Source organism: Orcinus orca, chromosome 3, assembly GCF_937001465.1.
Source record: "Orcinus orca chromosome 3, mOrcOrc1.1, whole genome shotgun sequence".
Lineage (NCBI taxonomy): Eukaryota > Metazoa > Chordata > Mammalia > Artiodactyla > Delphinidae > Orcinus > Orcinus orca.
In genome coordinates this window covers 76,068,043-76,085,477 of record NC_064561.1, presented here as the reverse complement: position 1 = coordinate 76,085,477, position 17,435 = coordinate 76,068,043, and the positions used below count along the sequence as shown (strand labels likewise).

At 50.1% G+C, this 17,435-nt stretch overlaps 1 protein-coding gene across 13 annotated transcripts in view; it reads right to left on the bottom strand.

Annotated features, from left to right (window-relative positions):
- Positions 1-17,435, bottom strand: part of ACSL6 (acyl-CoA synthetase long chain family member 6) — a 291,721-nt gene that overhangs the window by 25,591 nt on the left and 248,695 nt on the right. For 9 of the 13 annotated variants that reach the window (XM_033405860.2, XM_049707236.1, XM_049707238.1 and 6 more), the window contains 9 exons: positions 16,600-16,714; positions 15,845-15,909; positions 15,470-15,571; positions 14,867-14,966; positions 14,102-14,280; positions 13,047-13,079; positions 11,651-11,702; positions 2,324-2,397; positions 667-744 (listed from right to left, as the gene is read on the bottom strand). In XM_033405860.2, the coding sequence (XP_033261751.1) occupies positions 667-744; positions 2,324-2,397; positions 11,651-11,702; positions 13,047-13,079; positions 14,102-14,280; positions 14,867-14,966; positions 15,470-15,571; positions 15,845-15,909; positions 16,600-16,714 (798 nt within the window). Of the gene's footprint in view, positions 1-531; positions 610-666; positions 745-2,323; positions 2,398-11,650; positions 11,703-13,046; positions 13,080-14,101; positions 14,281-14,866; positions 14,967-15,469; positions 15,572-15,844; positions 15,971-16,599; positions 16,715-17,435 lie in introns of all 13 variants that reach the window. The other 4 variants (XM_049707240.1, XM_049707241.1, XM_049707239.1 and 1 more) reach the window with 2 other exon arrangements.

Genomic DNA, 17,435 nt, shown 5'->3' with positions numbered 1-17,435 from the left:
CACACGGATAATTCTTTGTCCCCACAACCTCAGGAGGACTCCTCCATTCTCTCTGTGTCCCCACAAGGCCTGTCCCAGGTCCAACCATAACACCAGTCCCATCCACAGCCTGAGGGGCCATGATAGTTTGACTCCCCTTTCAACTTCACTGTCTTGTTTCCTTTTTTAGGAGTTTAGTGAGTGATGCAAGTTACAGAATATAGGTGTTTGGGCCATAAATGGAGCCATACTGTACAGAGCTTGAATGGTAAAGCACTTGTGCAGAGCTGCAATGCTCTCTGAGCAGCTGGGGCCTTTCTCAGCCAAGGTGTGTCCACAGCAAGACAAGCAGGCCTGGGTCCTCCCTGGAGCAGTGCTCACAGGAGGGACAGATCAGGGGGTCCAAGGTCCTCTGACCCCTCTGACCCCTGTGGCACCTTCCGAGGACAGGCCAGTTTAGTTCTACTTCAAGCTGCCAGTGACAAGTGTGACACCCTGCTAGGGTTCTGGGTTCTGGGCTCAGACTGTGCCTCCCTGAAGCCAGGGCCTTACCTGCACCATTCGCTCAAACATGTGTGCTAAAGGCAAATAGGAAATGTGCACATCCGCACAAGTGGGAGCCCACTGACTCTGTAAGAAAACAGAAGGAGCCCAGGCAAGGCCCGGTCAGTCAGGCGGGCGTCTTACCTGGATGACTCTCTCAAACATGTGAGCCAGAGGCAGGAAGGAGATGAGCACATCGTCCTGTCTCGGAAAGATCACTTTCTGCAGGTGCCGGGCATGGGAGACAGAAAGGAAAGAAACACTGACAGGAAGACGACAAGAGAGTCATAAAACAATAAAGAGAAAATGACCTGGAGGGGCAAACATGAAGAGGGGAAGGGCAGTGGGGAAGGGGGGACAGAGAGAGAGGTGAGATGACAGCGAGAGAAAAGTGAGAGAGAGAGGAGAGAGAGGAAGATGGGAGGCGCAGAAAGAAAAGAGAGAGAGAGACAGAGAGACAGGGCAGTGTAGGAAGCGGAGTGTTAGGTAGAAGCGCCAGTCGGTCTAGGTTATCTGCAGAAGCAATGAGCCAACTGAAGCACACATAAACCAGCAGAGTCGAGCTCCGCAGGGAAGTCTCCTCCGGGAGGGCCTGCACCTCGTTCAGTCTTCGCGCCAGACCGGCACGCCTCTCCCTCCCCACAGCTGCAGGATCTGCCTCAGGCCCCACTTCACCAGCTTTCCTGGGCCACCCGGACAGCGATTCAGAGGGTCTCAGCCTGTTGGCACTTTCTGGTCCTCCTTCGAGAGAAAGGGGCCAAGAGAACCCTAGGTCTATGCCTACTGGGGCTGGGGTACGTGCCCCGGACAGAGGTGTGGTGGGTGGAACCAGGCCTCGTAAGCTACAGCCTGGGAACATGGCCTTAAAGCGGATGGCCAAGAGGGACCCCACTCTCCAGGATGGGTCTGACCTCAGGGACAGGGGCTGCCCTGGCCAGGGGGCCCCATTCAGGGATGAGCTCTCCTTGGCTGAGTTCCCTGCCCTCCGCCCTTTTACAGAGGTCTTCAGTCTCCTGGGCTGGCTTTTGGACGAGTTTGGACAAGCCCAGGGGACCTTGCTCATGGCTTCTGGTCTGGGCTCAGCTACCAACAGTGTCTCACGGTTTTCCACCAAAATATATAACAAATGGGCATATGCTCCATAATGCCATCTGGCATAAATGTGGATAGCGATTTTCTCCACAGTAGAGAAAAAGCTTAATTTATATAGGAAAAGGTACATTCCTTTCTCCTTTAGGAAAGTGTAGGACATTCAGATACTCACCACTTGTGGAAAAAGGTCCTTCTTTCTTAGCCGGTTAAAAAGTGCTAACATGTTTTTGTCAGGCCAAGTTATCAAGCTTTTTTGATTTTAGATTTACCTTTTTTAAGTACAGTTTTATAAATTAGCAGTTGCCATTGTTTCTCAGACTCTAGTAGTCCTTAAACACAAAATGACTGAATTAAACCCTGACCTACTTGGAAAAACAAGTTATTAAGGATTACTTTTAAATAAAGGTATACGTAAAACCACAGGTATCTTAATATTTGAAGTTAAAAATGAAAGATAGGTTTCCACGTTTTTCTTTCTGGGATCTGAGCACTCTCAGAAATCAACTGAATATTTACCAGGTATGGATCATTTCAGTGTTTGGGGTTAAAAGTATCTGTGAATGTGAGGTTGCTCTAATGAGAACAGAAACTCCTGCCTGTGAAAGGCAGCCCAGATTGTATCAGGGAAAAAAAAAGAAAACCCAAAAAACCTCTGAGGCTCGAGAGTGTCCTTGAGAGACACCTGCATTGGTGAGTCTACTTTATTCACCTCTGTCACTTTCAGAAAGCCTGAGAAATCAGCCACCACGTTCCCATGGGTGAGCATCGCACCTTTTGGGTTCCCTGAAAGGAGAGAGCAAGAAGGAGAATTAGTGGGAAGCTCAAGGGCCACTCCTTGAGAACAGCACCGGAGTCACCAGTCCCAGACACCCAGAGCTGTCCATGCAAACCTCTGGCCTTCGTCCACAGCCGCCTTCAGAGTCCCAGGCAGATGAATGCTGTGTCAGGGACCTTCATTCTGTAGACACTTGAAGCCCATCTTGAGGCTCCCAGGTGCTTGAGACCAGAAGGCAGGTGACACAGCTTGGAGTCACCTCAAGCGCCTCAAGGAGTGCCTCAGGACTGATGGGTTGGCCTGCACCTTCCCTTCTGCCTTCCTCAAGGAGCACAGGCTCTTGGCCTCCAGTCTCCTTACACATATACCCAGTAAACTATGCCACTCTCTGGGCCTGAGTAGTTCTAGTGTCCAGAATCCAGCAGTCAATTGTGCTGGCAGAGGACTTCCTCGCTGCATCCAGCACCTGGAAAGGCCCCAGCTCAGGCCAGGCCGGAGGTCCAGACTGCTGGGGCAGCCCTCCTGCCTGCTCACTGACAGAGATGGGACATGGATATTCTTGCTTTGTCTTGACACGACCTTTCACTGCTGCTCATGAGGAAGCCCAGGGCTGCTAGGATGGCTCAGAGGACAGAGACCAGGTGGGGACAGAAGGCACAGCAGGCTGTGGAGGGAGGCTGTTGGCCACCATTTCATGTCAACGTGGATACAGCACTGCCACTGCTGCTGGACAGACCTGAGCAGGCTCAAATCCTGGCCTTGCCCCTCCTTGGCAGTGTAACACTGGCAAGTCATTTTTCCTCTCTGTTTCCTAACCTATAAAATAGGGACAATGACACCCACCTCATAGGGCTCTATAAGGTCTAAGGACACAGCCATGTACAAAAGACATTAAATTAGAAGTTTCCACTGAGGCAGAAGATACAACAGCTGTGAAACTCCAAAAGTGAGGGGCTAGACCATGTGCAGAATTTACCCAAGAAATATCAAATAAACCAAAATGTTAACTTTGCAACCCTCACCCAGAAAGAGGTTAAAAAAAGGGCTGAGTTGAGGTTAAGAGAGTATTATAGTCAATGCCACTGAATTTTTCACTTTAAAATGGTTAATTTTATGCTATATGAATTTCACCTCCATAAGAAAGGGGTGGGGGTGGGGGAGAGAGAATATGAATGAATGAGGAAGAATTTGTGAGAAGGATTTCTTTGGCGAGAGAGCTATGCTGAGTGCTATAGCCCATCAAAAGGGGAGAAATGAGGGGTCCTCTCTCCCATCTCCAATCTGAAACCCAAGCTAACTCAGCCACTAATGAGATTGCTTCAAAAGCCCAATCATGTTCCCGGGCTGGGGGGTTGGGAGGGAGGGGTCCCAAAAAGAAAGGTGAAGAAGGCCGTGGCTGCAAAAAAACCAATAAATCCCAGAAACTGGATATGGAGTCTGCAGAAGGAACAATAGGTGGTGGTGGGAATGGTGTGTTAAAAAGGAATCTTGAAGGAAACAATAGCAAAGATCAATAAAACTAAATGCTGGTTCTTTGAGAAGATAAACTAAATTGATAAACCATTAGCCACACTCACCAAGAAGAAAAGGGAGAAGACTCAAATCATAGAATTAGAAATGAAAAAGGAGAAGTAACAACTGACACTACAAAACTACAAAGGATCAGGAGAGATTACTACGAGTAACTCTATGCCAATAAAATGGACAACCTGGAAGAAATGGGCAAATTCTTAGAAAAGCACAACCTTCCAAGACTGAACCAGGAAAACTAGAAAATATAAACAGACCAATCACAAGCACGGAAATTGAAACTGTGATTAAAAGTCTTCCAACAAACAAAAGCCCAGGACCAGATGGCCTCATAAGCAAATTCTATCAAACATTTAGAGAAGAGCTAACACCTATCCTTCTTAAACTCTTCCAAAATATAGCAGAGGGAGGAACACTCCCAAACTCATTCTACGAGGCCACCATCACCCTGATACCAAAACCAGACAAAGATGTCACAAAGGGGGGCTTCCCTGGTGGCACAGTGGTTAAGAATCCGCCTGCTAATGCAGGGGACACGGGTTCAAGTTCTGGTCCGGGAAGATCCCACATGCCATGGAGAACCTAAGCCCGTGTGCCACAACTACTGAAGCCTGGGCACCTAGATCCCGTGCCTCACAGCAAGAGAAGCCACCACAATGAGAAGCCCGTGCACTGCAGCGAAGAGTAGCCCCCACTTGCCGCAACTAGAAAAAGCCTGCACACAGCAACAAAGACCCAATGCAGCCAAAAATAAAAAATATATAAATTAATTTTTTAAAAAATGTCACAAAGAAAGAAAACTACAGGCCAGTATCACTGATGAACATAGATGCAAAAATCCTCAACAAAATACTAGGAAACAGAATCCAACAGCACATTAAAAGGATCATACACCATGATCAAGTGGGGTTTATCCCAGAAATTCAAAGATTCTTCAATATATGCAAATCAATCAATGTGATACCCCATATTAACAAATTGAAGAATAAAAACCATATGATCCTCTCAATAGATGCAGAAAAATCTTTCGACAAAATTCAACATCCACTTACGATAAAAACCCTCCAGAAAGCAGGCATAGAGGGAACCTACCTCAACATAATAAAGGCCATATATGACAAACCCATGGTCAACATCATCCTCAATGGTGAAAAACTGAAACCATGTCCACTAAGATCAGGAACAAGACAAGGCTGCCCACTCTCACCACTATTATTCAACATAGTTTTGGAAGGTTTAGCCACAGCAATCAGAAAAGAAAAAGAAATAAAAGGAACACAAATCAGAAAAGAAGTAAAGCTGTCACTGTTTGCAGATGACATGATACTATACACAGAGAATCCTAAAGACACTACCAGAAAACTACTAGAGCTAATCAATGAATGTGGTAAAGGAGCAGGATACAAAATTAATACACAGAGATGTCTTGCATTCATCTACACTAACAACAAAAAATCTGAAACTGAAACTAAGGAACACTCCCATTTACCATTGCAACAAAAAGAATAAAATACCTAGGAATAAACCTACCTAAGGAGAAAAAGGACCTGTATGCAGAAAACTATAAGACACTGAGGAAAAAATTAGATGATACAAATAGATGGAGAGATATACCATGTACTTGGATTGGAAGAATCAACATTGTGAAAATGACTATACTACCCAAAGCAATCTACAGACTCAATGCAATCCCTATCAAACTACCACTGGCATTTTCACAGAACTAGAACAAAGAATTTCACAATTTGTACGGAAACACAAAAGACCCCAAATAGCCAACGCAATCTTGAAGAAAGAAAAACAGAGCTGGAGGAGTCAGGCTCCCTGACTTCAGACTATACTACAAAGCTACAGTAATCAAGACAGTATGGTACTGGCACAAAAACAGAAATATAGATCAATGGAACAGGATAGAAAGCCCAGAGATAAACCCACGCACATATGGTCACCTTATCTTTGATAAAGGAGGCAAGAATACACAGTGGAGAAAAGACAGCCTCTTCAATAAGTGGTGCTGGGAAAACTGGACAGCTACATGTAAAAGAATGAAACTAGAACTCTCCCTAACACCATACACAAAAATAAACTCCAAATGGAATAAAGACCTAAATGTAAGGCCAGACACTATCAAACTCTTAGAGGAAAACATAGGCAGAACACTCTATGACATACATCACAGCAAGATCCTTTTTGACCCACCTCCCAGAGAAATGGAAATCAAAACAAAAATACACAAATGGGACCTAATGAAACTTCAAAGCTTTTGCACAGCAAAGGACACCATAAACAAGACAAAAAGACAATTCTCAGAATGGGAGAAAATATTTGCAAATGAAGCAACAGACAAAGGATTAATCTCCAAAATTCACAAGCAGTGCACGCAGCTCAATATCAAAAAAACAAACAACCCAATCCAAAAATGGGCAGAAGACCTAAATAGACATTTCTCCAAAGAAGATATACAGAATGCCAACAAACATATGAAAGAGTGCTCAACATCATTAATCATTAGAAAAATGCAAATCAAAACTACAATGAGCTATCACCTCACACCAGTCAGAATGGCCATCATCAAGAAACCTACAAACAATAAATGCTGGAGAGGGTGTGGAGAAAAGGGAACCCTCTTGCACTGTTGGTGGGAACATAAATTGATACAGCCACTATGGAGAAGAGTATGGAGGTTCCTTAAAAAACTAAAAATAGCACTACCATATGACCCATCAATCCCACTCCTGGGCATATACCCTGAGCAAACCATAATTCAAAAAGAGTCATGTACCACAATGTTCACTGAAGCACTATTTACAGTAACCAGGACATGGAAGCAACATTAAGTGTCCATCGACAGATGAATGGATAAAGAAGATGTGGCACATACATACAATGGAATATTACCCAGCCATAAAAAGAAACAAAATTGAGTTATTTGGAGTGAGGTGGATGGACCTAGAGTCTGTCAAACAGAGTGAAGTAAGTCCGAAAGAGAAAGACAAATACCGTATGCTAACACATATATATGGAATCTAAAAAAAAAAAAATATATATATGTCATGAAGAACCTAGCGGCAGCACAGAAAAAAAGACACAAACCTACTAGAGAATGGACTTGAGGACACGGGGAAGGGTAAGGGTAAGCTGGGACAAAGTGAGAGAGTGGCATGGACATATATACACTACCAAATGTAAAACCGATAGCTAGTGGGAAGCAGCTGTATAGCACAGGGAGATCAGCTCGGTGCTTTGTGACCACAGGTGGGATAGGGAGGGTGGGAGGGAGGGAGACGCAAGAGGGAAAAGATATGGGAACATATGTATATGTATAACTGATTCACTTTGTTATAAAAAAAAATCATACAATATTTTGTGCCTTTTTTCTTTTGCTCAACATTAAGGTATATAATTTTCTATTTGTAGATATACCATTCTATTGCTGAAGGGTCATTTGAGTTGTTTCCAGACTTTGACTTTTCAAATCGTGTTGCTGGGAACATTATGGAGCATGCCTTTTGGTGACACAGCCAAGCTTCTTAAAAGAATTGTCAGGCTTCCCTGGTGGCGCAGTGGTTGAGAGTCTGCCTGCCGATGCAGGGGACGCGGGTTTGTGCCCCGGTCTGGGAAGATCCCACGTGCCGCGGAGCGGCTGGGCCCATGAGCCATGGCCGCTGAGCCTGCACGTCCAGAGCCCGTGCTCCGCAACGGGAGAGGCCACAACAGTGAGAGGACCGCGTATCGCCAAAAAAAAAAAAAAAAAAAAAGAATTGTCCACACTTGCTGAGTTGACATCCTTACCTCCCATCCACTCCTCAGTCCACCATAATCAGTTTCTGCTTCCAACCTCCCCTGTCTCAGGAGCACCAGCAGGTGTTTTTGTGGCAGCATCCTATGGGTACAGCTTAGCCATCGACAATGCTGACAGGTTCTATTCTCCCCTAGCCTCTCTGGCTGCTCCTGCTCAGTCTTTATTTGGAACTCCTACCCCCATCATTCCTCTCCTGTCAGGATTCCCAGGCCCTGCAACCAGACCTCTCTTTTCCTCAGTCGACTCTCCCTCAAAGAAACATTTTCTTTCTTGCCGCTGGTCCTCTGCACATGCTGTTCCCTTTGCTGAGAATGCCCTTCCTCCTCTTCTCCTCCAGCTGCCAATCCTTCAAGACTCTGCTTAGATTTGAAATCCTTTCTGTCCCGCTGTCCTGACCTCTGGGTGGCCTAGCACTCCATGTACCCTTGAGATGCAGACCCTCGAGGCAGTGAACTGCCTCATGACATGAGCTGTGTGCTCATGAGGGCAGGGTCGTGTCTTGTCCATCCCTGTGTCCTCAGCCTCCAACACTAGGTCTGATGCATAGTGGATGCTCAATAAATGAGCTGAATGAATGAATCTACATAAATTAGAAAAAGAATGCTAAAAACCCATAGACTAAGAAGGATATGTTTTAAAAGACCACTGTAGGGACTTCCCTGGTGGTCCAGTGGTAAAGAATCTGCCTTACAATGCAGGGGACGTGGGTTAAATCCCACATGCCACAGGGCAACTAAGCCCACGTGCCCTGGAGCCTGTGCGCCACAGCTAGAGAAGAGAAAACCCGCATGCCACAACTAAAGAGGAGACTGCGCACCACAACGAAAGATCCCGCATGCCTCAGTGAAGATCCCGCATGCCTCAACTAAGACCCAATGCAGCCAAAAATATATAAAATAAGTAAATAAATAATAAATAAATAATAAAATAAAAGACCACTGTATTTTCTTCTCTAGGAAGGGAGGGTAGCACATGAACGCATAAAGATACACCTGAACTATCATTCGTGGGGCCCAAGTCCCCAGACTGGGCTACGTTATACCCACAAATTATCTTTTATTTGGAGAGGGCAGCTTGATTTCAGTCCAGCTGATGGTTATTCTGAAACGAACAACCAACCACACACCCACCCATTAGCCATCCCTGAGTACAGACAAACCCCAAGCTCTCACCTCCTCCAGGGCCTTCTTGGCCTAACTAGTGGCTCCAAAGCACTGGCCTATTCTGGGAATTTCCACAGATGTTTCCATCACACATCAAGAGAAAAATCTTCCCAGAATGATCCCACCAGAATCATGATTCAAATGTCAGATTCAGATCATATTTTCCATCTTTCCTCATTGAAAGAACGATGTGGCTCTTGATGAAGCTGAGGCCAGGACACTTATCATGGAAGGTAAGCTGTATCCACAGCTGTGATGTGCTGGACAAGAGGATGGCTACCAGAGGCACAGCACAGGCTTAGGCTAATGCCAAGGAAATCCACACGTGCAGCCAAGCAGGGTAACGTCAGGTAAGAGGCCTGCTCACTCCCCCAGCTCTGCCCTGGCACCAGCCACACCGCTGGAGTGAGAGGTTTGGGCACCGAATCACAACCTGTTTTCTAGCTTCCATACATTCTGCTTCCACCATATAGAGCCTGGGCAGGATGGTTCAGCTTCCAATTGAGACTCCATGGTCTGAAAAAGCACTGGACATGAGGCCTGCCCTCTGCAGCTAGGCAACAACACATTTCTGCATCATCAAGTTCTTTTCCAGATCCAGGGGCAGCAGCTGTGACTAACTGACTCAGAAGATGTGGCATCTATATACAATGGAATATTACTCAGCCATAAAAAGAAACGAAATTGAGTTATTTGGAGTGAGGGGGATGGACCTAGAGTCTGTCATACAGAGTGAAGTAAGTCAGAAAGAGATAGACAAATACCGTATGCTAACACATATATATGGAATCTAAAAAAAAAAAAAAAGGTCATGAAGAACCTAGGGGTAAGACGGGAATAAAGTCACAGACCTACTAAAGAATGGACTTGAGGATATGGGGATGGGGAAGGGTAAGCTGTGCCAAAGTGAGAGAGGCATGGACATATATACACTACCAAACGTAAAATAGATAGCTAGCGGGAAGCAGCCGCATAGCACAGGGAGATCAGCTCGGTGCTTTGTGACCACCTGGATGGGTGGGAAAGGGAGGGTGGGAGGGAGGGAGACGCAGGAGGGAAGAGATGTAGGAACAGATGTATAACTAATTCACTTTGTTATAAAGCAGAAACTAACACACCATTGTAAAGCAATTATACTCCAATAAAGATGTTTAAAAAAAAAAAAAAAAGCCAGGGGGCACTCTTGAACAGCAAGGGTCCAAAGCTAAAGGCCGCAGTAGTGACCTGCCCCCAAACCCAGGGTGGAGGGACATGTCACCAAAATTTCACATTGTGAAAATCTTGACAAAAAGCAACAAAAACCTGAAGGGCAATTTTGAATTCTGGGCTGGCTCTGGATGTCAGCTCCTGGAAAGCAAAGGCTGTGTTATTTCTCTCCTGACAGGGTTTAGCAGTCAGGTGGAAATTCTCAGACCCACTTGAGTTAATGGCAAAAACCCACTCTGATTCAATAACATCATGTTTATCGTGATCTACCCACAAGGATTATCCTGCCTGCGGGGCTGGTCAAGGATCTGCCAACTGCCTTGGAGGCTCCATCTGTGGAAGGCGTGGGGAACTCCAGGTCACTGCCCATCAAGAGCTATCATCAAGGTAGGCCAGCCCTAGGTCTGGAAAACAGGCTGGAACCTTCTTGCCCCTTCAGGCCGAGGGCAAGTGACTTCCCGAGTCATCAGATGAGATGAAGAGGCAGCAGTGGGGAGAGCACTGGGCTGTGAAATGGGAGAACAGGACACAAGCCTCTGCCTCCAATTGCTGTTGGTGCCCCCTTGGATAGTCTCCACCCCACCTGCCTCACAGGTCGTGCTGAGGCCCCAGTGACACAGTGATAGGGTGAACGGGCCACTGCAGGCTGCAAAGTACTGTGCCTGTAGCCGTGGTCCTCAGGTGCGTTCTGCCTCCCCCAGGAAGCCTTCCTTGGCTGTTCACACTGACACTGATGCACGTGTTCCTCTGTCAGCACTGGGCATGGACTGCATCATTTTCTCTCCCTGACAGCCTTGCCCACGGCATAGATCATCTGTGCAGATGATCTTGCCCCAGATCATCTGCACTGCCCTTTCACACACTTTCCCACCTCCAACTTGGCACCTTTAACCACCCAGGTAAGAAACTGGGGACAGGGACTTCTCTGGTGGTCCAGCAGTTAAGACTCCGTGCTCCAATGCATGGGGGCCTGGGTTCTATCCCTGGTCAGTGAACTAGATCCCTCATGCTGCAACTGAAGATCCTGTGTGCCGCAACTAAGATCCGGCACAGCCAAATAAATAAATATTAAAAAAAGAAAGAAAGAAAGAAACTGGGGACAGTGGTGGTGGGGGTTAAGGGACTGGCTCATGGCCCCCCGGCAAGTGGTGGAGGTGGGACTTAAAACCAGGCTCTCAGACACCAAATCCCACACTCCTTCCCCAGTCCCTGACACAAAGTCCAGGCAGGGGCAGGAAAGCTGAGGAGTGAGAGCCCCTCCTCAGAGTAATGACGTGACCCAGCTGCCCAGCCCACCTCTGGCCCCAGCGTCAGGAAGTCTGTAGCACCCACCCCACCCCAGACACCCCCAGTCCACACCGTCCATTCACTTCCAGCTGCCCCACGTTGCCTCGCGTTGGCCACTGGGAGCAGCAGGAAGGACCCAGTGTCTGGAGCCAGGCACAGGACAAGGCTCAGCCCATCCCACAGAGGGTGCCGGAGACGTCTCAGTCACTCTGCCAAAGCTGCCAGGGAAGGGTGCAGGTGGCCCTGGCTGGTGGGCTAGGAGCCTCTGCTTACCTGTCGTGCCACTTGTGAAACACACAATGGAGAGGTCACTGGGTTTCGGGGGCTGCAGAGGTGAGAAGAGGAGTGTGTTAAAGAGACCCAGTGTGCCCAGCCTGGGCTCCTCCACCAGCCAGCCCCTCTGAGCACACCCCCGTGTGTGCACTGTGTGAGGGTGCAGGCATGTGTCGGCACATGTGCATGGCCCTGCATGCTGTCATTGGAAAGGTGAGCAGGCGAGTCCCCAGGAAAGAGGAAGAAAAACCAAGGAAACCTAACCGGACATGGACGTCGATCTGTCCCACCAACCTCACATCTGCTCCTGCTGCCTCGCCTACTTGAGGCTGAGCTGAATTCTAATGGGATTGGGTTGCAGTGGCCATACCTAGGCCTCTATCAAAGATCTCACCGTTCTAGGGAATGTGACCCACTTCCTCCTTCCTTCCCACTTTCTCCCAAGTGTCCGGGTTTAGGCTTGGGAACGGAAAATGTAACCCAAGAACTGAGCTGCCCACTCTGTCACTAAGATTGCTCTGCATCAGGCCCTTGCCCTGGCACTGTGCACATAGTCCTGGGGTCACCAGGAGGAGCCCACCATGACCACTTGCATGTAGAGGATGGCTTCCCGGAGGAGGTGACATGAGTTGAGACTGAAGGACAAGCAAGATCTCTCCAGATGAAGTGACGGTGGGCATTCTGGGAGAGGAACCAGCCTGGGCACTGTCAGAGGCACAAGAGACAGCATGCTGCGGGGCCAGAGAGCAGGTCTCTAAGGCTGGGGCACAGTGTGTAGAGGTGGGGACACACCAGGGGCTACTCATGGTGAAGGGCCCTGGGAAGCAGGGATTGACCTGCTGAGGCCTGTGTGTGAGAAAGCTCACAGGCTGGTGAGAGCGGGAAGAGCTGAGCTGCAGAGGGAGCTGGAGGCAAGAGGCCTGGTTAGAAAGCTCACAGCCCCTACAAGATCCTCCCAGGGGCTGTGACCCTCCCTGGTGACTCGAGCCCAGGGAGGATCACTCGGGGCCGACACACAGAAAAGTTCAGAGAGCAAAGATGAACAAAGACAGCAGATGTTACAAGGGGTCCACTTCCGAGTCTGTTGCTGCTCCTGTCCATCCCATCCTCGGGAGAGAATGCTACATCGAAAGGGAAAACATAAGACCTCCCAAAGAAAAAGTTACTGGAGACCCAAGGGTGTCCAGGATTGGTGGCCCTTTTATCTCCCTCCCAATGTCTGACTCCCGTTCCAGGTCGTCCTGGGTGCCCCAAGGGGACATTTCCTGAGTTGCTTATTAACACAGAGCTACTACTCTGGCCCCTCTACTGAGCCTTGTGCACAGCGAGGGAGTCTGTGAGGACGTGCCCTGGACACCATAGTGCTCAGTCAAAACCTGCTGGCAGATGAGCTTACCACAGGAACGTGGTGATTCCGCTGGCCACAGTCCTGGAAGAGGAAAACACTGTTTTTAAATGCTCGAGAGTTCTAATCAATCAAAATAAACTCTGCACAGTATGCCCTGTTCCCGCAGCAAGCCCAGAGTCCCAGACTCCCTGCCCAGATGTGGCCCGTGCAGAGACACCACCTCAGCGGTCTCTCCTCAGATACACATCCAGGCCTTGGCCACCCATGCATCCCAGACAGCGGCCTGGGGCCCAGGAAGAGGCTAAGCACTGTGCACATGCACAAGGGGGAGACAGCCTGAGGGGCCCACGGTACGTCTAGACGCATGCTCAAGACACAGTGGCTAGGTGACCCGGGCTTGCAACTAAGTGGTCAGGGCTGGAGGGGCAGATGGGGGCTGCCAGCTTAGGCGTGGTCCCTAAAGCCATGGAGGGGCACAGGCCCTCCATGGCTTTGTGGGTACGTTTAAGAGCAGACAGGGAGACAGGAGGAGAAATGGAGGGCCCACAGGCCTAGATCCAGGAGGGCACAGTGGGGGTCAGCTGCTACTGAGCAAAAGGCCTGAGGCCCCGGAGGATGTCCTGGGTCACTCCAGCAGGCCATAAGCTGCCACCAGCCTAATGTCTCTGCGGAGGCCATGCAAAGGAAAATTGGTTCTGCTGGCTGCTGGGGGTCTGGGACACAACTGCGAGAACCTCTCCAAGACTTCTGGACCTCAAGTTTACTACAGTCCTCAGGCTCAGACAGGCTGGCTGTTAGCTGGAAATGAGGAGGCTCCGGAGGCTGTGGGGATAGCTCTGGGGCAGGCTGGCACCACCATCTACCTGTTGGTGCCTGTGTCACTAACTGTGCCAAATAACTGAGCCCATCTCAAAGAGGATGCCCGTGGGTACCAACCCCACTACCCACCACCAGCCCTTGTGAAGCCTGCTCTGTTTGAACCCTGACACACCCTAATGGCCCAAGACACCCATCCTAGGGCATAAGATGGGCAGATAACCGGCAGCTCTGGCTCAGTGGCCAACCAGCTGTGGCCAGGAAACAGCCCAGAAGCAGACCCTCACCTCCACAGCCTGCATGGACTTAACGACCACCCCACAGTCTTGCCCTCTGTCTTTCAAAGCTTCCTCAAATGGTTCCATGAGGATGATCAGCTTGAGCCCTGGTGTCTCCTTCCTCTCCACGTGCTCCAGCAGAACCACGGCTTTCTGAGGTTTATCCACGATCACAGTGCTGATGTCGGCTGCAGGGACCACCAAGGAGAGTCAGGCTGTGCGGGCACAGGCTGTGACCGTGGGCAGCACATGGCAGGCAGTGGAACCATGGGCTGTGTGTGCCACATGATAAGCTTGTGTGTAAATAAATACATACGACAGGCCATGTGGGACATGTATTGTGTCCAGAGGAAAGTGCACAGAGCCTGGATGGAGCCAAGGGCAGAAGACCAGGGAGTCTCCCGGGGTAGATTCCAAGCATTCCTTTTCTTCAGGCTCAGCCCCCATCGTCCCTGGTCTGTTTGAGATATTTACCACCCCACAGCATCTTCCTCAAGCTGAAGTGAACTCAGAGGGTTGGCAGCCCTACGTGGAGGCTGGTACAGAGTCTCCTTCTTGGCAGCCCTACCCTGTGGAAGGAGCCTTTGGGTGAAGTCCAACTGGGGACAGCTGGACTCAGGAAGCCAACTCAAGGGCCAAAGTGGAAGCCCCCAGTGTTCTCTGAGAGCGGAAGCAAAGTACTTACTAGTGTCAAACAATCAGCATAAGCTGAAAAGGGCTGGGAGGAGGAGGTGGGGCTGGCTGCCAGGGGCAGGAGTGGGCGGCTGGGCTCACCTGTGTCGATGATGTAGCGGATTGCCCCTGGGCCCAGGGTGTCATAGAGCGGGACCACCACCATAGAGTATGTGTAGCAGGCAAGCTCCGCGATGATCCACTGTGGAGACACACAGGTTGGGGGGAAGGGGGGGCGCAGAGCAGACAGCAGGGCTGCACTGCCCTCAGGCCTTAGGCACGGGGCTCCCTGATCGGGGTCCTGTGCCGAGAGCGCTCCGCACAAGGCAAGGGATCCATAAAGCTGACCCGTTGAGCCTGCTCCCCCACGTTCTTCTAGACTTGCTTGCCCCAGGGAATTACGGGACTCAAAATAACCCCAGGCCCACCTCCGGGGTTTGCATGGCCTTCTTCCCCAGATTTTCTTCTTCCCCCATGGCTCAGGGAGCCACTGTTTGGACAGCTAGGTAGGGTGTAGATAGAACTTGGCTGGAATGTCCAGCCCTGATGAGGGACAGAGCCAAGGGAGTGGGGGATGGCATGGACCAACAATCTCCAGTTTTCCTCTTGTCCCAGGCCCTACAGACAGCGGGAGCAGGGCTGTTCTACGGTACCCAAGCTTGTGTTCCACTGATGCCTCTAAAACCAGTTAAGGCAGGTGCTCACCTCTGGTCGATTTTGTGCAAAAATGCCGATAAACTGATCTGTACACGGTTTACAATTGTGCTGGAGAAGTCCAGACCCTAGAAATTCAGCCCTGTCGGCCACCTGCACACAAACATGGGGCAGTGATGGGAAAGCAAGGACTCTTCAGCAGGGAAGGGAGATCCCCAGGTGGGATTTCTAAGGTCTGATGGAGCTCCCCAACTCCCTACTCAGTGATGCTGGAAGTCCTGAGAGGCTGCTGCCTCGAGTTTGGCAGACAGTCCAGGCAAGGAAAAAAGTGACTCTCTGAGAGCCTCCAGGGTGCCCACAAGCCCCCCCACCCAAGTGCCAGGTCTGTGTGGGTGGACAGGGTGGGGCCTGTCTTCTATTACTCACCTCCTGGTAGGACAGCCACTGATAAGGCTTCTTGGGATTCCTGAAGCCAAGACAGGGTCCATTCCCTACATAGAGATAAGCAGGCCTTGTGCCAGGGAGGAGGGCAGGGTGTGGGAGCCACTGAACCTGCCCATCAGACACCTGGATCAATATCCCATCCTGGGAGGCGGTCCATGGGCCAAATGAACTGCTCCCCAGCTGTCTGTCTAACCTGCTGAAGTCCAAGAAGGCCTAAAGTGCACAAGCATGGCATCTCCCCAGGGAGATCAGGAAGGCCCAGGAATGGGAACTGACACAGCACTAGTTCCCACAATGACCTGTGTGATGCAGCCCCAAGAAGACATGGAGACCTGGGGGCCACTGGCCAGAGGTGGCAGTTTGCCTCTCTGTGACAACTCCCTTCACCCCACGCCATGGGTCACCCAGACATCTCGGAGGCTCAGGTTCAGAACCATGCCAGCCAGTAGCCTGCGAGTTCAAGGCTCACGAGGGGCTGCAAATAGGAGATATAGAATATGAGCAAAGAGACAGCTTAAGGTCAGCAGTTCTCAGGGCTGTAATAAAGCTGAGGTCAGCCCTTTGGCCTCATAATGCAGCTACTCGTCTGGGTGGCAGGAGGGCCAAGAATGGCTTCTCTCCTCTGAACCTGGGTGCGACTCACCTGCCATACCCCTGGAACCATGCTTGCTCACCCACACCCTTGCACCTGCTCAACCCCTGCCACAGCCCTTCCACACCCCCATGGCCCCTCTCACCTGAGATGCTAAGTCCACGGCGGAACACCTCGTACATGGTCCTGGCATCGTCATAGTAGTGGGTGAGCAGTTGAGGGCCATCCCCTATCACGGATCGCCGGGCCCCACCACTGTCCTATGAGCCAAGCACAGGCCAGAGAAGCTGGCTGATGCAGGCAGGCAGGGGTTTCAGGAGAGGGCACCAGCATGCACCAGGCTGTACATGGCTTGGATACACACCTGGGCCACATAGTTGGAGCTGGGACACACTCTGTGTGCACTCACACACAGGGCCTACATGCACCTGGGCTGTACACACACAAACTCCACACACATTCATGTACACGTGGCTTGTACACACTGGACCTGTATGCATCCACACTCAAACACAGGTGGCTCATGCCCAGGGGCCCAGTACACTGGTCTCCCACACACATACACACATACAGCACCCACACACCAGGCAGCATAAACTAAATGCCCAGAATCTTCAGTTACTGTTCATACGCACCCGTGGTTCACTCATACAGCAGAGTGGGGAGTGTTGGCTAGTCAGGCTGCCCCCTGCATCAGGACCAACCTGCAAAGGTGTTGCTGCTATGCACATAGGTTAAGAATCATTTGGGAGCTGTCTTTAGCTAAGAAGGCTGCCATCCATCATTCACATAACAGCGTGATGAGTTTGAGGACTGGCTGGGAAAAGAGGCCTAGAAGGCGGTGGAGGCAGTGGCGTAGCAGATGCCCGGGCCCTCAGTGGTATGGATCCAGAGTGGGACTGTAGCAAACACCATCTGTGCTGGGGGGCGGGGGAAAGGAGCTGGGCTTCTCCTGCCTCTTTCCCTTCCACATGCCACCCC